Source organism: Hyperoodon ampullatus (assembly GCF_949752795.1).
Source record: "Hyperoodon ampullatus genome assembly, chromosome: 6".
Classification (NCBI taxonomy): Eukaryota; Metazoa; Chordata; class Mammalia; order Artiodactyla; family Ziphiidae; genus Hyperoodon; species Hyperoodon ampullatus.
The window spans coordinates 106,364,765-106,385,542 of NC_136919.1; the positions used below are offsets into that span (position 1 = coordinate 106,364,765).

At 41.2% G+C, this 20,778-nt stretch overlaps 1 protein-coding gene across 4 annotated transcripts in view; it reads left to right on the plus strand.

Moving 5' to 3' along the window:
* Positions 1 to 1,536: 1,536 nt before the first annotated feature.
* Positions 1,537 to 20,778, plus strand: part of SPTLC1 (serine palmitoyltransferase long chain base subunit 1) — a gene marked incomplete at both ends in the record, with an annotated part of 62,349 nt that continues 43,107 nt past the window's right edge. For 3 of the 4 annotated variants that reach the window (XM_079706497.1, XM_079706499.1, XM_079706496.1), the window contains 3 exons: positions 1,537 to 1,593; positions 4,293 to 4,400; positions 7,813 to 7,907. In XM_079706497.1, coding sequence (XP_079562623.1) covers positions 1,537 to 1,593; positions 4,293 to 4,400; positions 7,813 to 7,907 — 260 coding nt within the window. The remainder of the gene's footprint in view (positions 1,594 to 4,292; positions 4,401 to 7,812; positions 7,908 to 20,778) is intronic. The other variant, XM_079706498.1, reaches the window with a different exon arrangement.

Genomic DNA, 20,778 nt, shown 5'->3' on the forward strand with positions numbered 1-20,778 from the left:
ACAGTATCTTTATAAGAAACACAGAGGAGACATACACAGAGAAAGAGAAGACCATGTGAAGATGGAGATAGAAATTAGAGTGATGCAGCCACAAAAATATAATTTCCAGAATAATTAAAGAGCTAACTATAAACAACAAACTGAAACATGGGAGGAAAACCTAAGTGTGGTGAAGATGGTCTTTCTAAGTAAGATACAAACCCACAGGCAATAAAGGAACAGACTGACACATTACACAAAAATTAAAATATAGGTATGACAAAAGACAATGTAAACAACTAGACAGGAGTTGGGCAAAAATAATTGTCACATATGAAACAGGAAAATATAAGATATTCAGAATGCATAAAGAGCTTCCATACATCCATTAGAAAGTGAAAAACTAATAGAAAACTGGGCAAAGAATATGAATTGATGATTCACGAACGGACTACAAATGCCAATAAACATATAAGAATAACCATGAATAACCAGCAGCATGGAAAGTAAAATTCAGTGAAGAGACATTTTATCTCCATTAAATTAAATTGGCCAGAAATTTTAAAAGATTGATAATATCCATCATGAGATAGAGTGTGGATACACTTTCAAACGTTTAAAATTGGTTGAGCCATTCTGGAGAGCAGTATGGCAGTATTTATCGACATTAACATGCATATTGAGTAAAATTCGACTTTGAGGAAACTTGTCAGATATACCCCAACACGCACAGAAAGACAATAGGGCACATCGACGTTTACTGTAGCATTGTTTGTAATAGGTGAAAAAGTAGAAAAAACCTAAGTGTTCATCAATAGGAAAATGTTTAAATAAAATGGAAAGAGAAATATACATAACAAATTATTCCAATAAATAGGCTTCTTCGTTGATTAAAAACACAAGATTTATAGCCAGAAAAAGAATGGAAGAAAAGCAAATTGTAGAACAATATTGTCCCTGTGCTCCTGGTTATATTTAAGAAATCCAACTGAAGTGTGTGTGCACACCACGTTGGGATACATAGGCTCTTGAAGGTTCCACACCAAGCTCCTATATGGCTTAATACCTGCAAAGCCTTAGGCTAGGCTTTATACACGATAAGTGCTATATAAGAGTTGTCTTTTTTTTTTTTTTACGATAATGCATTCCTGCATTCCTTCTGTAATTTAAAAGTAAAGAATATGTTTGCGATTGCATTAATAACTCCCTGCACCCAACTGCCTGCCAAGCGCGAGGGCCATTAATTAAAATCTCTCCATCCTGAGAGCCCAGCACGGGGTCTGGCACATAATGGCCGCGTTGTGAACACCTGCTGTCGGGACCAGCCTGCCGCTTCCCACTCCTCCCCGCACCCAAGCGAGACCCCAACTTGACCTTTCACCCCTAAACCTTCCTCAGCCAGCGCAGCCACCGGCCGCCCAGTACGCAGGCGCAAGAAGGCGGTGCCCAACTCACGGCAGCCCCGCCTTCCTGGCGTATAGACGTCACTGGACCGCGCCGTGCAATATCTGACGTGCCTGTGGCCCGCTTTCCGGAAGGAAACCCTGGCGGCTAACTATGGCGACAGTCGCGGAGCAGTGGGTGCTGGTGGAGATGGTACAGGCGCTCTACGAGGTGAGCTTGGCGGCCCCAGGGGTCCACGACCACACCCAGCCCTGGGGAAGTGGGACGTTTTGTGTGGATTTTTGGTCTGAGGCCTGGGCGGGGCTGGCCCGGTTACAACCGGACCCCCGGCGTCCCTCGCTGAAAGGCTCATAGGCGCACACATTTCCCAGTGGCAGAATGTAGGGAGGCACGGGCGGGAGCCGGAGCCGGAGGTCTCGTATTGGGCTGCTGTGAGCGCGGAGCCCTTTCCAGGTACTGCTCAGATACAGGAGAGAGGCTAGTTAAAAACAAGAGTTGGGACTGATGGTAAAACGGAGTGATGAAAGTAGAGTGGATAATCAGTCTGGAGAGGTCCTAGGGAAGACAGGTTCTCGGAACTGTGGAGCAGGGAATAGAGGAAAGATTTGTAATAAGGTGGACTTTGTTTTTGTTGGGACGTGGGGTTAGAAAGGAAGCCGAATGATTTAGTTAGGTATGTGAAATAGTTTGTCATTCTTCCGCCTACTTCCCATTTTCTGTCTTGTAAAGATACAACTATTTTAGTAAAATTTTAAAGAAAGACCAGTTAGGAGCTTTTTTGAAAGGCCAGCTATTTCAGGTAGGTAAAATAATATGAAATTTAAATGTCAGTCTTGGAGAATGTTCATTCTTTAGACATTTAGTGAGTTTCCATACACTGTGCAATGGAACTTTCTGCGTGTTCTCTGAGCTGTTCAGTACAGTAGCCCACTAACCAGATGTGGCTCTTAAGCACTTGAAACGTGGCTAGTGCAACTGAGGGGCTAAATTTTTCGTTTAATTTAATTTAGATGTGTATTTAAATAGTTGAATGGTGCTAGTGACCACAGTATGGGACAGCAGAGATCTAGATGCTAGGAATGGTGCAAATGAGGGAACAGGTAAAAGCCCCTGTGCTTACAGAGCTTACATTCACTTAAAGTGAATCTGTTTTCTTTTGATAATTTTCTTAAAACTTAATATAGCACTTACTGGTAAGGGTGATGATGCAAGATGTATTATTGCAAAACCCATCAGGACTTTTTGAAAAAGAAAACAGTTAAGAGAGCAAATAGAACTTAGGTGATGTCCAACCTTAGGTAGATTACAGTGACTAAGAAGAACCACTAAAATTTAAGATATCTGTTTTTCTTTTTTAGAAATGAATAATTTCTACTATATATTGTTGCTGCCTTTTTGAAGACTGCCCTGTAACTATGTAACTTCTCATACCTTGGTATTGACCTTGAGTGAGATTTGAGAGAAGGTCTCCTTGATGTAACATTTCCTAGGGAAGAAAAGAAGCCACATTTGTGATTTTTATTAATTCAGTAAACATTTCAGCTTTTTTTAGGATTTCTTTGTGGAGTGCAATGTTTAGTAACTTGGACTTATGTTTGTCAACTATAATCCAATTATTGATAAAACCAAAAGGATTTTTTTAGTAGAGTCCTCATTCTTAAATGAATTACAGTCAGGAGGGATCAGCAAATTTTAAAAATAGTCTTAGGTTTCTGGTTTTGCTTCTAATTTCTGTGCACAGTGTATGCATAATTTGAGGAGTCTTGCTGTGTACCCATACATATGTAACATGTATGTAGTTTTAAAGTTATTTGTCCAGTGACCTGAAAGTTTATTATGAAATAGTCAGCAGTTTCCCTGGTCCCCCCTTCTGAACTTTTTTAACTATTGTGAATCATCATTGCTTTCTTTTTGTCTGATGTTTGAAAATAATGTGTATTTACGTTTCTAAATACCTCTTTTTTTAACATCTTTATTGGAGTATAATTGCTTTACAATGGTGTGTTAGTTTCTGCTTTATAACAAAGTGAATCAGCTGTACATGTACATATATCCCCATATCTCTTCCCTCTTGCATAAATACCTCTTTTAAATGACTTTCCGATGACAACCTATTATAATGTAGCACCCCATAACTGACTTATGGAGGTTTAGTTGATATGTGGAATCTTTTATATGCACTTACTGTATCTAGTTGTGTAAGACATAAAAGTCAGCCTGGCTTTTATCCTGGAAATGTACAGTTGAAAAGAAGACCTGATGTGGATAATTTCATTAAGGTACCTTTATGGATGTTGACATGGAAAACACTACATACTTTTGGGGAACTGTGGTAGAAAAGAGACCTGCTATTTCTTTAAGTATTTATAAAGTCTTTTTTTCTCTTCCACGTTCCAAGGAGAATTTAAAGAGGCCTATTGGGGATACAGGAAATATAATAAGTTGTGCAAAAGTCTTTGAGAATTATGGAAACTGGTGTCCAAATAATTCTCAATCTATCCATGGTATGTGGGGGTTGTAGAAGGCTTGTGAAGCTGCGAAATGTTTGTTACAGTCACTTCCCACCAGTAAAAATATAAATTACCTGAAGGATCTGATAGTTGATATTGTTTGACTATTGGAATTCTGTGTCAGATTTAATTTTAAAAATTAATTTTTATTCCTAAAGATGTTTTTATTCCTAACGCTGCAGTTTTAGAGATTTTTCATGTAGGAGAAATTGCCTTCTGTTAGAAATGGGAAAAGGAATGAATGAGTAGAAATGAAGTGAGCTTTGAAATTAAATTTTAAGAAGTAATAAATAGGTTAAAGGTCATGGGAGCAGTATATGCAGGTGAATTACATTTTATGTGCAGGTTTTGGAAATGTTTATTTCACTTCTTTTGCTTTTGTTTTTGACTCACTCCTAGGCTCCTGCTTATCATCTTATTTTGGAAGGAATTTTAATACTCTGGATAATCAGACTTCTTTTTTCTAAAACTTACAAGTTACAAGAACGATCTGATCTTACAGTCAAGGTAAGAAGTTAAATCTCTATTTTATTATTCAGTGTATGATTATAGTTGCTACATCTTTCAAAACAGGACTTGTGGTGGCTCAACTATAAATGTTAAAATATTTTCTGGAATGTAAGGAAATCAGGGTAAGTAAAATATGGGGAAGCCAGGGATAAAGTGAATACACAAAGGAGTACCATGTTACAGACCTTTATACTTTTCTAGGAGTAAACAGCAGTCTGGGAACGTACTAGGTGCTGGACGGGAAGCATGGATGCATGCTGGATTTCAAATGTCCGTATACAAGAAAGACTACATGAGTTGCTCGGGAAAAGCACCACCATTTCTGAAGGCTGAATGAAAGTTTCCCCTGTCGTCTTTATAAAGGAAATTCAGAGTTAGAAAGAATCCTCCCCATCCCACTGCTCTCCACCTTCCCACCCCAAATCAAATTTTGATGTGTTCTGTATGGTAAGGGACCCAGCTCAAGCCCAAGCTAGGCAAACCTTAGGAAGCAGAAGTGTCGAGAGGACTTGCAGTCCTGCCCACTTCGAGTCTGTTAGTATGAGGGACCAAGGGGTTTGTGGAATCCCCTACCTTCTCACGCAGGTAGGAACACTTAGTAACTGTGCCCCAGGTGTGAGAGGAAGAGCAGTTTTGACTGCAGTGTGGTTTCTGTAACTTGGATTGTTTCCTCATCCAGCCTCTGTAGCAATGTGCCAGAATACTACTTAGGGATACAGAGACGGTGAGAGATGTTTTCCCACAAAAATGCCTGAAACTTTGGTTCACAAGGCAGCATTGAGTGTGGCACAACGATGGAGCACTGCTCTTTTCTGGAGCATTCACAGAAGGAAGTGCAAGTGGAATGGAATTACAGCAATGTGGCGATTGTTTCCCTGATTTCACTGGCTGCCCTTGCTGTCCTGATCATTAATATTTGTCATGAGATGGTCAGGCAGTATCCCCCCTAGGGGATAGGGGATATGCAGCAAATGGTTCTTAGGGCAAATAAGTTTTGGAAACCTGGGTAAAGAAGACTAAAGAGGTGTCTCAGTGCATGATTTCTTGTAACCTTTAATATGCCAGTGGATATTTGAACCACTCTTTGGAGAACTGCCCTAAACTTGACCATAGATCCCCACCCCCGCCTTTTTTTTATGAATACCTTGTGGGATTAGTGTGCCATAGAACACTTTTTTTTTTTTTTTTTGCGGTATGCGGGCCTCTCACTGTTGTGGCCTCTCCCGTTGCGGAGCACAGGCTCCGGACGTGCAGGCCCAGCGTCCATGGCTCAAGAGCCCAGCCGCTGCGCGGCATGTGGGATCCTCCCAGACCAGGGCACGAGCCCGTGTCCCCTGCATCGGCAGGCGGACTCCGAACCACTGCGCCACCAGGGAAGCCCAGAACACTCTTTTGATAGCATTGCAGTAAGATTGGGCTGTCTGGGCCAGAAATCTACTTTTTCCCCTTGGTATTTAGGAACTCCACGTGAATGATTATGAGGCTGTGGAATAGATTTATAGCCCAACTTTTTAAGGGGTTGATCATTCCTAATATTCTTAGTTTAAGTTTAGACAAGTCAATCCACACAAATATGCATTTTAAAAGAAGGATACTGAAACATAATTTTAGGATAACCGTCTAAAAGCAGAACTTACCTAGAGCAAGATTCAGTAATCACTGACATCTTACCCTAAAAGCTGTGGAAGAAAAAAAAACTATATGAGTGTTTCTAAAGCTTAACTTATGGCAGCAAAGAAGAAATGTCCTTCTCAGTTTTATAGGTCTGCAGAGTCTCTTTTTTTATTATTAATTAATTAATTAATTTATTTTTGGCTGCATTGGGTCTTCGTTGCTGCGCATGGGCTTGCTCTAGTTGCAGCGAGTGGGGGCTCCTCTTCGTCGAGGTGCGCAGGCTTCTCATTATGGTGGCTTCCGTTGTTGCGGAGCACGGGCTCTAGGTGTGTGGGCTTCAGTAGTTGTGGCAGGCAGGTTCAGTAGCTGTCGCTCGCGCGCTATAGAGTACAGCCTCAGTAGTTGTGGTGCACGGGCTTAGTTCCTCCGCAGCATGTGGAATCTTCCCAGACCAGGGCTTGAACCCATATCCCCTGCATTGGCAAGCGGATTCTTTTTTTTTTTTTTTTTTTTTTGGTGGTATGCGGGCCTCTCACTGTTGTGGCCTCTCCCATTGCGGAGCACAGGCTCCGGACGCGCAGGCCCAGTGGCCATGGCTCACGGGCCCAGCCGCTCCGCGGCATGTGGCATCCTCCCAGACCGGGGCACGAACCTGTGTCCCCTGCATCGGCAGGCGGACTCTCAACCACTGCGCCACCAGGGAAGCCCCAGGCAAGCGGATTCTTAACCACTGCACCACCAAGGAAGTTCCCTGCAGAGACTCTTGACTACCAGGCAATCTTGAGTTGATTCTCAAATCTGTCTCTGTGGTAGCAAGTGGACAGTGTGCGTGATTCATACTTCAGGCTTGTTCAGGCTGCTGTTCTGTGCAGTCATTGGCAGAAATAGATGAAGAATTTATTGGCTGATTTATTCAGCCAGCATTTTTGAGTGCCTGAGCATCAGGTGAATATGCTCCTAGCCATGCCCTATAATTGCCTATTAGGAAAAAATGCACAGAAGCATTTAACAGGAGTGTGAAAATAGAAGTATTGAGAGTGGGCCTATGTAAGGCAAGAATTGCTGTGGCTGTCATGTTCATCAGGTGCCTCATCTCATCCTGTACATCCAGACTACATTTTCAAAATTACATTGTTTTCTAGTTCAAGAAAGGATGAGAAACTCAAAATAGTCAAAATACTTGGAATGTGTGAAATAACAGCTAAAAGGAATAAAGTGGTTTTTTATGAGAAATTTCCAAACAATTAAATCCTATTACAATAATTATTATGAGAGTCTTTTGGTATATTTCAGTTACTTCTGAATCCTTGCCAATGGCCTGTAGAAACAGTGCTTTGTAGTCTAGTTGATCCCTTCCTGTGACAGCCATGCCTGTAAGAACTTAAGGCATGGCTGTCTGTCATATCTTGCAGTAGAGGCTGAGCTCCCTTACCTGCAGTCATGCCTCTCACCTTTGTATTACAGACTTTTTGTTTTATCATCAGTGGCAGTTATACTTCCTGCTTCCCACAGTGAAAAATCCTGAACACAGAAATAAAATTTTTAAGAAATTTCCAGTCAGCCACAAAGCTTCATGGAAAAAGAGCCTTTAGCCTGAGATAAGGAAAGAGGTGAGGGGTTAAGTGCACAAAACTCAATAGTGATTCTGTGTCATTTCCAGGCACAGCAGCTGGACGTCTGTGTCTAGCAGTGTGTTCATTATGATGGTTCCGTTACAACAAACAGCCTAGATACTGCTAGAGTTGCTGTCCAGTAAGTAGCACTGTGCTGTATTTTAACTGCTTTTCTCCTGTAGGAAAAGGAAGAATTGATTGAAGAGTGGCAACCAGAACCTCTTGTTCCTCCTGTCTCAAAAGACCATCCTGCTCTCAACTACAACATCGTTTCAGGGTAAATTGGTTTTGCTAGTCAAGGGCTTGTATTTGGTTTCCTGTAGGTAAACTCAACAAAGTATACAGTGGTTTATATAGTATTCCTTTTTTTTTTTTTTTTTGCGGTACGCGGGCCTCTCACTGTTGTGGCCTCTCCCGTTGCGGAAAACAGGCTCCAGACGCGCTGGCTCAGCAGCGGCCATGGCTCACGGGCCCAGCCGCTCCACAGCATGTGGGATCTTCCTGGACCGGGGCACGAACCCGTGTCCCCTGCATCGGCAGGCGGACTCTCAACGACTGCGCCACTAGGGAAGCCCTATAGTATTCCTTTTTTAACTGAAATAAGATTTTTAGAAATTTCTGGAGATCAGAAACTGCTTTTTAATAGTCTCCAATTTGGGTTTCCAAGTTTGTCCCTTTTAAAATATATATATATATATTTTTAAAGTAATACACACACATAATATTTAAAATGAAAAACAGCATTCCTACTTTTTCCCACCTGGATTGTTTCTGATTTTAGATCTGTTGAAGGTTACCTTCATAACTAGATATTAGCAGTATGCTTACATTACTATTTCTTGATTGATTAATGATAGGCAGTGCCTGTTGACTTTCACAATATGAATTATGAAACTTCAGCTCACTTATGCTACCTACCTCCTGGCTTCCAATGTTTTATTTATTTTTATTTTTATATCTTAAATTTAAGTATACAGAAAATATCAGTCACATATGTATCTACCACCCAGAAGTAATAGGTATTAACATTTTGCTATCTTTAGTTTAAATCTATTTTTTAAAAGAAATAAAGCATTAGAAATGCAGTTGACCCTTGAACAGTATGGGGGTTAGGGGCCCTGACCCTCTGGGCAGTCAAAAACCTGCATATAAATTAGAGTCAGCCCTCCAGATACCCAGTTCCACCAGATATGTGGTTCTACATCCATGGATTCAACCAACCATGGATCATGTAGTACAGTAGTATCTACTGTTGAAAAAAATCTGTGTATAAGTGGACCTGCACAGTTCAAACCCATGTTGTTCAGGGGTCAGGTGTATCACTAAAGAAATCCCTTCCCATCTATCACTTACTCTTGCCTCCCAGGCCGGATAACCACCATCTTGAAGTTGGTAGATGTTTGTCCTTTGCTTATATTTATACTTTTGCCACAGCATGCCTGTTGCCATGAAAGTGTTTAGTATTCTATTTAAAAATATGATGTAGGATATTCTCCTGAGTATGTCCTTCTACTTCTGGTCTGATCTGAGAGAGGCTTGTATTCTTCACTTTCACGAATTTCTTTGGTCTCATGAAAATTTTACTTGTCCTGAAATCAGACTTACCAATCATTAATGTTATGGTTATAAAATCCTTCCGACCACAAAGGTCTAATTTGCCTGTTTTCCACATGACAGTCAGTTGTCCTAACATTATTAGTTGAATAGTCCATTTTTCACCTACTGATTGGAAATTTCCCTTCTTTCATATGTCAAGTTCCCTTATAAAGGATTTGTTTCTGGCTTTATTTCTATTGTTTTGGTATATTTATCTCTCCCTGTGCCAGAACCTCGCTTACACCACAGCTTAATAATAGGACTTGACTAGAGTGAGTCCTTCACCTCCTTGTTCTTCACAATTGTCTAGGCTATCCTTGACTCTTCACTTATGAGTTTAGGTTTAGCAGATCACATTTGACCAGAAAATGGGTTTGGGTTTGTGACTAGTAATGCATTGAATTTATGGATTAATTTGGAGAGAATTGGTATATTGCTAATACTGAATCTCTTCACCACGTACCTTGTGTGTCACTTGTATACTTAGGTCTTTTATGTCTCTAAGAGAAGGTACATAATGTTCTTCATAGAGATTTTGCTTAACTTTTTTTTTCCTACTTTTTATTTGGAAATAATAGTAGATTCACATGCAGTTGTAAGAAATAATACAGAGAGATTTCATACATCCTTCATCAGTTTCCCCCATTGGTAACATCTTGCTTAACTATAGTACAGTATCACAACTAGGAAATTAACATTGCATATCTTTTAATAGCTTCGTCTCTGGGTTCCAGAGAGTTTTCACTTCTGTCATGAAGCATCATTTTCTTCTTGTTTCTGTGTTATTGCACTTGCTAGGATACCTACCATGCAGTGTTGAATAGGAGTGGTAACAAGGGCCTCTGTATCCTGTTCCTGATGGCTTTTAAGGGATAACCTGTATGGTGTTATAGGCCTTCCTTTCTCTTCCTAGTTTGCTAAGGGAACTTTTTGTTAGTTTTAAAGTCAGTGTTAAATTTTATTAAATTTTTTTTAATCCATTGAGATGGTTGTGACTTTTCTCCTCTAATCCATTACTATATTAAATTGTACTGATTGATTTTTTTACATTAATTAAGCATTTACATAAATTTTTATGAGAAAAATTGCAAGCAACCGTGCCACTCATCCTCACCCCAGATTCCAGCTCTGTAGACTTGCAGAAAGATGGGAGATTTACTCTCTGGAAAGGCTAAATATAAATTGAAAGTCCTAAGAATATGTGAGGAGGCAGGTGCCATTCTAAAAACAGAAAGCAAGTATATAATGAATAATGGGATGCTAATCCCATTTCCTCCAACTCAGCTTTCAGAAAGTTGGAAACTAGAGTTATATCCTCATATACACCTCACTGGAGGATTCCTCTCTGGTGAAACTCAAAGTCAAGAGAGTAAAAACAGAAAATTTTGAGTTTGTGGTCTCCACAGATGAATAAACAAGTCTGTGTCTCGTTATCATAGAGTGAAGCCCACCATCAGTCAAGAAGCCAAGCCCATTTACCCAGTGCTTGCAATTAGCATTTCAGTGTCTTATTCTTAAAAATGGGTGGACAACCTTAAATTATGGTTCATTGATTTTCAACAGAATGCCAAGACAATTCAGTAGGGAAAGAATACTCTTTTTAACAGATTGTGATGGGACAATGGGATATACACATGTAAAAGAATGATGATGGACCCTGACCTCACACCATGTGTAAGAAGTAGCTCAAAATTAATCATGGGCTTAAATTTAAGAGCAAAAACTATAAGTCCTTAGTTTAGAAGAAAGAAAACAAAAGAGTAAATCTTCATAATCTTGGATTGGCCAGAGATTTTTAGATATGACACAAAAGCAGCAAAGAAAAAATAGACAAACTGGACTTCATTAAAATTAAAAATATTTGTGCTTCAAAGCCCACTATCAGAGAAATGATACAAAACCCCACAAAATGGAAGAAAATATTTTCAAGTCATATATTTGTTAAGAGGCTAGTGTCCAAAATATTAAATATATAAAAAGAACTCTTACAACTCAGGGATAAACCCTATTTAAGCATGACTATTTGGTTAATTTTTATTGTTGGATTTTCTTTCTTTTTTTTTTGCTAATATTTGGTATTTTTAGCATCAGTATTGAAAAATGAGTTTAGTCTTTTTCTTTTCCCTTACTGTGCTGGCCCAGCTTTGGTATCAGAGGTATATTAGTCTTACAGTTTTCCTGGCAACACTATTTGTTGTTTGTTCTGTTGAGCATAGATTTTTAATCATGAATTTAATGTCTTCAGTGAGTTTTTAAAGCTGTTCAGATTTCCTTTTTGAGTAAGTTTTGGTTACTGCCATTTAGTAATTGTTCATTTCTTCTTTTGTTTTCAAATGCATTGGCATGAAGTAGCTCACAGGATTCTCCTGGGCAGTTATATGTAAAATATATACATATAACTTTGTATATAGATGTATAAAACAACACATCTATGGGGTTTGTGTCTCCATTGCAGGCATTTGTGTCTCCTCCTTTCTCACTCAAATTTGCCAAAGGTTTATTCTCTGGTTTAGTTGAGTCTCTGTTTTATTTTCTTCACTTTGGGCCTTTCCTGCAAAGGCACTGACTCTCCCTTCAGCACCGCTCTCATCAGCCCCCATGTAAAGCAGCATTCTCATTTGCTTTATCATTTCCTTCATCCCAAGTGCCTGCATCTGTTCTCCTCCCCAGTAAGGTATCCCACTGTGATACGTGTATTTTGCTTTCTTTTATTACTTTATGTTATTAAAATCATATATGTTATTATTTTTATTATGTATGTATGCTTGAAACCATGTAATCTTAATGTTTTATGAAAGTATGTTTTTAATTTTGTGCTCTAGACTTCATTCTGGTTTTTTTCTTACAAGTTTTTTACTCAGCACTTATTTTTCAACAAATATTTGAGTGCCTACCATGTTTAAGGGATGTGCTGATGAGCATGTGCGATAAATCAAAATCTTAGTTCTCTTGGGGCAGGCTGACCAAGAGTGAAATAAATACAATGTTAGCTGGTGCTGAGCGGTATGAAGAAATATCAAGCAGGGCAGAGAGGTGGAATTGCTAGATGGACTTCCTGTTCATTTCTTCCAACTGCTACATGTTATTCTGTTGTGTATGGCCACCATGTTTTACTTAGTGATGGGTAAATTTAGTGATTTTCCTCGTGATGGATACCTAAGCTACCCCCACTCCCCACTGCCACAAAAAAACCTGGTGATTAAACCTGATTAATGTCCTCTTGTGGACCTGTCTGAGTCTCTCTAGGGGTGTGGGACCAGGAATTGGGTACTACTCTATATGCCTGTCTCATTTCCCTATGGGACTTTCCTACATTGTGATTCTCCTGAGTTAGTATATGGGCGTTCATTTTCCCACAGCTGTGTTTGGTAACATGGTTATATTTTGCATTTCTCTGATTATTTGAGCCTTTACGTATCATTTGATCTACTTATTATTACCTACTGGGTTTTTTCCCTCCTGTGAATGCCTCTTCATATCTTTTAGTTCTTCTTCTATTTGATTCCCAGTCTATCTTTCGATTATCAAGAGTCCCCAGTATTGTGTAGATTTTAATCCTTGGTCAGTTTTTGAGTAGTAATCTATTACAATGAGTCTAAGAAACTTTTTTTTTTCCGATTTTAAGATCTCTGAAACAGGTATGAATCTTACAGCTGCAGAGTAAGATTACAGAGTCATTGTCAGCTGGGGGCAGGTGAGGGTATCATTTCTTGCACACTGATGAACTTGGTCATGGCTATGCTTACTGCCAGCACCTCAGTTGAGTTTTGTGCACTGCTGGTAAGTAAATCAGCTGATGGAAGGAGAAATGGCCAGATCCCTCCAGACAGTTGAACAGAGGCTGCTGGGACTAAGGCTTTGAACATTCCTTTGTCAAACTCCTACTGCCTTTGGGTAATAACAGTTTACTTTCTAGAAACGTGATTCAACTGCATAAAGATGAAACTAAGAGTTTAGTCCAGTAGGAAAGTTCCAGCATCAAACTTAGAGAAATGGGTGATACTGACTTGTCAGGTAATCCCAGAGATGACAGCAGAGCATCCTCCTAAGCAATGCCAGGATCCTCCTGTCAGCAGGGAGCAGAATATGTTAGCAGGCAGTATGAATACCCATGATATCCATTACGTAGCAGAGAGCAGACAGAACTGCTGACTAGAAGTTACGAATGCCTTGCCTGATTGATCTTGCTTATATTTTTCTTTTCATAGGTACAAAAGTAGAATGACAAAAATCTGTGTCAAGATAGCCCTTTCATTAAATATGAACTAAAATATAAACGATAAGAAAACATCATTGCATTTTATTTTATTTTTTTTCATTTTTGGGTGCGTTGCGTCTTCATTGCTGCGTGCATGCTTTTCTCTAGTTGTGACGAGTAGGGGCTACTCTTTGTAGCAGTGTGCGGGCTTCTCATTGCAATGGCTTCTCTTATTGTGGAGCATGGGCTCTAGGCACACAGGCTTCAGTAGTTATGCCACACGGGCTCAGTAGTTGTGGCTCATGGGCTCTAGAGTGCAGGCTCAGTAATTGTGGCATACGGGCTTAGCTCCTCTGTGGCATGTGGGATCTTCCTGGACCAGGGCTTGAACCCATGTCCCCTGCATTGGTAGGCAGATTCTTAACCACTGCACCACCAGGGAAGTCCCTGCATCATTTCATTTTACTTGGCTGTGTCTTTCTTCCTTAGTGATAGATAAAATACAGCCGATGCCATCTTAGATTCATGAAATCCAGTATATCTCTTTATCACTCATCTGTTAATTTTGTCTTTGGTATCTTCATTGAACCAGAATTCTAAATTTGGACTTGGTCATATTCATCCATTTTAGCCTCATGGTTTGTGTGTTTGCATACTTGTTTCAGAAATCATTTCCTATTCCAAGGTCACAAAGACCTTCTAAATTTTCTTCTGTTCCAAAATACTTTTTAGGTTTTTTTTAATATGCGTGGAATTCATCTTTGAATATGGTTATTCAATTTTATTTTTCTCCATAGAGAAAGAAATATGTGTAACTTAGTAGTTAGTGAGGGCAGCTGGTATCATTTGCCATATATTTATATATAGGCAAACCTCATTTTATTGCACTTCACTTTATTGCACTCCCATAGATACTGCACTTTTTACAAATTAAAGGTTTCTGGCAACCCTGTGTTGTCAGAAGATGGTTATCATGTGTTAGCAATAAAGTATCTTTTAAAAATTAGAAAAAAGGGAGACCTTCAAGATGGTGGAGGAGTAAGATGTGGAGATCACCTTCCTCCCCACAAATACATTAGAAATACATGTACATGTGAAACATCCCCTACAGAACACCTACTAAACGCTGGCAGAAAACCTCAGACCTCCCAAAAGGCAAGAAACTCCTCACGTACCTGGGTAGGGCAAAAGAAAAAAGAAAAAACAGAGACAAAAGAATAGGGACGGGACCTGCATCTCTGGGAGGGAGCTGTGAAGGAGGAAAAGTTTCCACATACTAGGAAGACCCTTCACTGACGGAGACAGTGGGTGGCGGGGAGGAAGCTTCGGAGCCACGGAGGAGAGCGCGGCAACAGGGGTGCGGAGGGCAAAGCAGAGAGATTCCCACACAGAGGATCAGTGCCGACCAGCACTCAGCAGCATGAGAGGCTTGTCCACTCACCCGCCAGGGCGTGTGGGGGCTGGGAGTTGAGGCTCTGGCTTAGGAGGTCAGATCCCAGGGAGAGGACTGGGGTTGGCAGCGTGAGCACAGCCTGAAGGGGGCTAGTGCACCACAGTTGGGAGGGAGTCCAGGAAAAAGTCTGGAACTGCCTAAGAGGCAAGAGACCATTGTTTTGGGGAACGTGAGGAGAGGGGATTCAGAGCACCACCTAAACAAGCTCCAGAGACGGTCATGAGATGCTAAGGCTGCTGCTGCAGCTACCAAGAAGCCTGTGTGCAAGCACAGGTCACTATCCACACCTCCCCTCCCAGGAGCCTGTGCAGCCCGCCACTGCCAGGGCCCTGTGATCCAGGGACAACTACCCCGGGAGAACACACAACACGCCTCAGGCTGTTGCAACATCATGCCGGCCTCTGCCACCTCAGGCTTGCCCCACATTCCATACCCCTCCGTCTCCCCGGCCTGAGTGAGCCAGAGCCCCCTAATCAGCTGCTACTTTACCCCGTCCTGTCTGAGCGAAGAACAGACACCCTTAGGTGACCTACACGCAGAGGCGGGGCCAAGTCCAAAGCTGAACCCTGGGAGCTGTGCAAACAAAGAAGAGAAAAGGAAATCTCTCCCAGCAGCCTCAGGAGCAGCAGATTAAATCTCCACAATCAGCTTAATGTACCCTGCATCTCTGGAATACCGAATAATGAATCATCACAAAATTGAGGCGGTGACTTTGTATAATTTTTTCTGTATATCTTTGCTTTTACCATTTGTCCTAGGGTTCCATTTGTCCGTTTTTTCTTTTTTGTTTGTTTTCTTTTTATTATAGTTTTTAGTGCTTGTTATCATTGGTGGATTTCTTTTTTGGTTTGGTTGCTCTCTTTCTTTTTTTTTCTTTATTATTTTTAATTTTTTAATTAAAAAAAAATTTTTTTTGTTTTTTAATAACTTTTTTTTTTCCTTTTTTTTCTCCCTTTTCTTCTGAGCCGTGTGGCTGACAGGGTCTTGGTGCTCCAGCCGGGTGTCGGGCCTCTGCCTCTGAGGTGGGAGAGCCAAGTTCAGGACATTGGTCCACCAAAGACCTCCCGGCTCCACATAATATCAAACAGTGAACACTCTCCCAGAGATCTCCATCTCAGTGCTAAGACCCAGCTCCACTCAATGACTAGCAAGCTACAGTGCTGGACACCCTATGCCAAACAACTAGCAAGACAGGAACACAACCCCACCCATTAGCAGAGAGGCTGCCTAAAATCATGATAAGGTCACAGACACCCCAAAACATACCACCGGACGTGATCCTGCCCACCAGAAAGACAGGATCCAGCCTCATCCACCAGAACACAGGCACTAGTCCCCTCCACCAGGAAACCTACACAACCCACTGAACCAACTTTAGCCCCTGGGGACAGACACCAAAAACAACGGGAACTACAAACCTGCAGTCTGCGAAAAGGAGACCCCAAATACAGTGAGTTAAACAAAATGAGAAGACAGAAACACACAGCAGATGAAGGAGCAAGGTAAAAACCCACCAGAAGAACATAGGGGCAGGACAGGAATAAAGATGCAGATGTAGAGAATGGACTTGAGGACACGGGGAGGGGGAAGGGTAAGCTGGGACAAAGTGAGAGAGTGGCATGGACATATATACACTAGCAAATGTAAAACAGATAGCTAGTGGGAAGCAGCTGCATAGCACAGGGAGATCAGCTCAGTGCTTTGTGTCCACCTAGAGGGGTGGGGTAGGGAGGGTGGGAGGGAGACACAAGAGGGAGGAGATACGGGGATATATGTATATGTATAGCTGATTCACTTTGTTATAAAGCAGAAACTAACACACCACTGTAAAGCAATTATACTCCAATAAAAATGTTAGAAAATAAATAAATAAAATTTTAAAAATTAGAAAAAATATTTTTTCGTGTTTTATTGAGATATAATTGACGTATAGCACTGTATAAGTTTAAGGTGTACAGCATAATTATTTGAAATGATTACCACATTAAGTTTAGTGAATATCCATCATCTCATACAGATACAAAATTAAATAGAAAAAAATTTTTTTCCTTGTGATAAAAACTCTTAGGATTTACTCTCAACAATCTTCATATATAATTTAACAGCAGCATTAATTATATTTGTCATGATGTACATTGTATCACTGGTACTTATTTCTCTCATAACTGAGAGTTTGTGCCTTTTGACCTTCATCCTGTTCCCCCTCTCCCCACCCTGCCTCTGGTAACCATAGATGGGATCCCTTTTCCTATGAGTTTGTTCCTTTTTGAAGTATAATTGACTTAACACACTGTTAGTTCCTGGCACACAGCATGGTGATTTTATAGTTTTGTACATTTCAGGATGATTACCATGATGAGTCTAGTTACCATTTGTCACCATACAAAGATATTACAGTAATTATTAACTATATTCCCCACACTGTACATTTCATACCCATGACTCAATAACACACAACACACCACACATATATACCAAATCTTCTTTATACGTACATCTATCAATGGGCACTCAGATACTGCTTCCCCATCTTGGCTATTGTAAATAATGCTGAAATTAACATAGGGGTGCAAGAATATTTTCTAATGAGTGTTTTTGTTTTCTTTGTGTAAATACCCAGAAGTAGAATTGCTGGATTGTATGATAGTTCTATTTTTAATTTTTTGAGGAGTTTCCATACTGTCTTCCATAGTGGCTGCACCAATTTACATTCCCATGAATAGTGCATGAGGGTTCCCTTTTCTTTACTTCCTTGCCAGCATTTGCTATTTGTGGTCTTTTTGATGATAGCTATTTTGACAGGTGTAAGGTGATATTTCATTGTGGTCTTGATTTTCATTTCCCTGATGATTAGTGATGTTGAGCATCTTTTCATGTGCCTATTGGCCATCTGTATGTTTTCTTTGGAAAAATATCTATTCAGATACCCTGCCCATCCTTGTCTTGTTCCAAATCTTAGAGGTAATGCTTTCAGCTTTTCACCATTGAGTATATTAGCTATGGGCTTGTCATATGTGGCCTTTATTATGTTGAGATATGTTCCCTCTATACCCACTTTGTTGAGAGGTTTTATCATAAGTGATTGTTGAATTTTGTCAAAGACTTTGTCTTTATCCTTACTGAGATGTTCATGATTTTTATTCTTCAATTTGTTATTGTGATGTATCATGTTGATAGATTTCCAGATATTGAACCATCCCTGCATCATTGGGATAAATCCCATTTTATCATGGTGTATGATCCTTTTAATGTATTGTTGAATTCAGTTTGCTGATATTTTGTTGAGGATTTTTGTATCTATGTTCATCAGTGATATTGGCCTGTAATGTTATTTTTTTGTGATATCACTGGTTTGGGTATCAGGGTGATGCTGGCCTTGTAGAATGATTTCAGAAGCATTCCTTCCTCTGCGGTTTTTTTGGAATAGTTTAAGAAGGATAGGTCTTAACCCTTCTTTAAAGGTTTGGAAAAATTCACCTGTGAAGCCCTCTGGTCCTGGGCTTTTGTTTGTTGAGAGTTTTTATTACTGATTCAGTTTTATTACTGGTAATTGGTCTGTTCACATTTTCTACTTCTTCCTGATTCAGTCTTGGGAGATTGTACATTTCTAGGAATTTGTCCATTTCTCCTAGGTTGTCTATTTTTTGGCGTTTAGTTGTTCATAGTAATTTCTTATGATCCTTTATATTTCTGCAGTGTCTGTAACTTCTTTTTTCATTTCTGATTTATTAATTTGGACCCTGTTTTTTCTTGATGAGTCTTGCTAAAGGTTTATTAATTTTGTTTGTCTTTTCATAGAACCAGCTCTTAACTTCATTGATCTTTTCTATTGTTTTTTAGTCTCTATTTCATTTATTTCTGCTCCAATATTTATGATTTCATTCCTTCTACCAACTTTAGGATTTACTTGTTCTTTTTGTAGCTCCTTTAAGTGTAAGGTTAGGTTGTTTATTTGACTTTTTCTTGTTCCCTGAGGTAGTCTTATATTGCTTTAAACTTGCAACAGCACACTTCCCTCTGATCACCAGAGCTACGTGCTCTGAGTGTGCCCTGTGTGTGTGCTGAGCGAGTCTTTCTGTTTTGGTGTGCTGACTAACTACAATGGGTGCTTGGTAGCCATGGCTGGCCCTTGGTCCAGTTGGTTGCCAGACCCTGCCTTGTGCAGAAGTTGCTGGCCCCTGGTAGGCATGCCCAGATCCTGGCATGGCTGGCTGCATGGCCAGGGGAGTCCCAGTCCTGGTGCCAACCAGCTGGTGGGTGGGCCCAGGTCACAAAGCAGCTGGCTGTAGGGCCAGGGGTCCCAGAGCTAGTGTTGGCCTAGTGTTTGTGGGCAGGGCTAGTCCTGGATTGCCTGGGGCTCAGGGGGTCCTATGATAGCCTGCCTGCTGGCGAGTGGGACTGTGTCCCCGCCCAGCTGGCTCCTTGGCCTGGTGTTTCCCAGTACTGGTGCTGACTAGGTGGTAGGCAAGGATCAGTTTCAGTGCTAATAAGCTAGAGTGAGGATTCAAAAATGGCACTCGCCAATACCAGTGTTGCCATGGTATGATGATCTCCCAAAAGTGGCTGCTGCCAGTGTCTGTGTCCCCAGGATGAGTCCTATTTGCCTCCTGCCTCTCTGGGAGGCTCTCTAAGATCAGCAAGCAGGTCTGACCCAGGCTCCTTTCATATTACTTCTGCCCTGGATCCTGGAGTGTTTGAGATTTTGTGTGCAGCCTTTAAGAGTAGAGTCTCTATTTCCCACAGCACTCTGGCTGTCCCAAGAAGAAGCTCCACTGACCTTCAAAACCAAATGTTTGGGACTTCCCTGGTGGTCCAGTAAGAATCCACCTTACAGTGCAGGGGACCCAGGTTCAATCTCTGGCCAGGGAACTAAGATCCCACATGCATTGTTGCAACTAAGCCCACGCACCACAACTACACCAAGCCCGCATGCCTCAACTAGAGAGTCCACGTGTTGCCAACTACAGAGCCCATGCGCTCTGGAACCGCTGTGCCACAACTACAGAGCCCACACACCCCAGAGCCTGCATGCCACAACTAGAGAAGAGAAAATCTGCACACCACAACTAGAGAGAAGCCCGCGTGCCACAAGGAAAAATCCCACATGCCTCAATGAAGATTCCGCATGCCTCAACTAAGTCCCGGTGCAGCCAAAAATAAATAAAATAAGTAAATAAATAATTTTTTTTTAAACGCAAATGTTCTGGGGGTTCATCTTCCTGGTGCAGGACACCCAGGCTGGGGAACCTCCTGTGGGGCTCAGACCCCTTACTCCTTGGGAAGGACCTCTGCAATTGTAGTTATTCTCCCATTTGTGGGTCATCTACCTGCGGGTATGGGTCTTGACTATACCATGTCTCCACCTCACCTACCCATCTCGTTGTGATTCCTTCTTTACATTTTTTTTTTTTTTTTTTTTTTTTTTGCGGTACGCGGGCCTCTCACTGCTGCGGCCTCTCCCGTTGCGGATCACAGGCTCCGGACGTGCAGGCCCAGCGGCCATGGCTCACGGGCCCAGCCGCTCCACGGCATGCGGGATCCTCCCGGACTGGGGCACAAACCCGTGTCCCCTGCATCGGCAGGCAGACTCCCAACCACTGCGCCACCAGGGAAGCCCCCCTTCTTTACATCTTTAGTTGTGGAAGATCTTGTCTGCTAGTCTTCAGGTCATTCTCATCGATAGCTGCTCTGTAAATAGTCGTAATTTTGGTGTGCCCATGGGAGGAGGTGAGCTCAGGGTCTTCCTAGTGTGCCATCTTGGCCACTCCCAATGCAATAAATTATTATTTATTTATTTATTTTTGGCTGCATTGGGCCTTCGTTGGTGCACACAGGCTTTCTCTAGTTGTGGCAAGCAGGGACTACTCTTCGTTGTGGTGCACAGGCTTCTTGCTGTGGTGG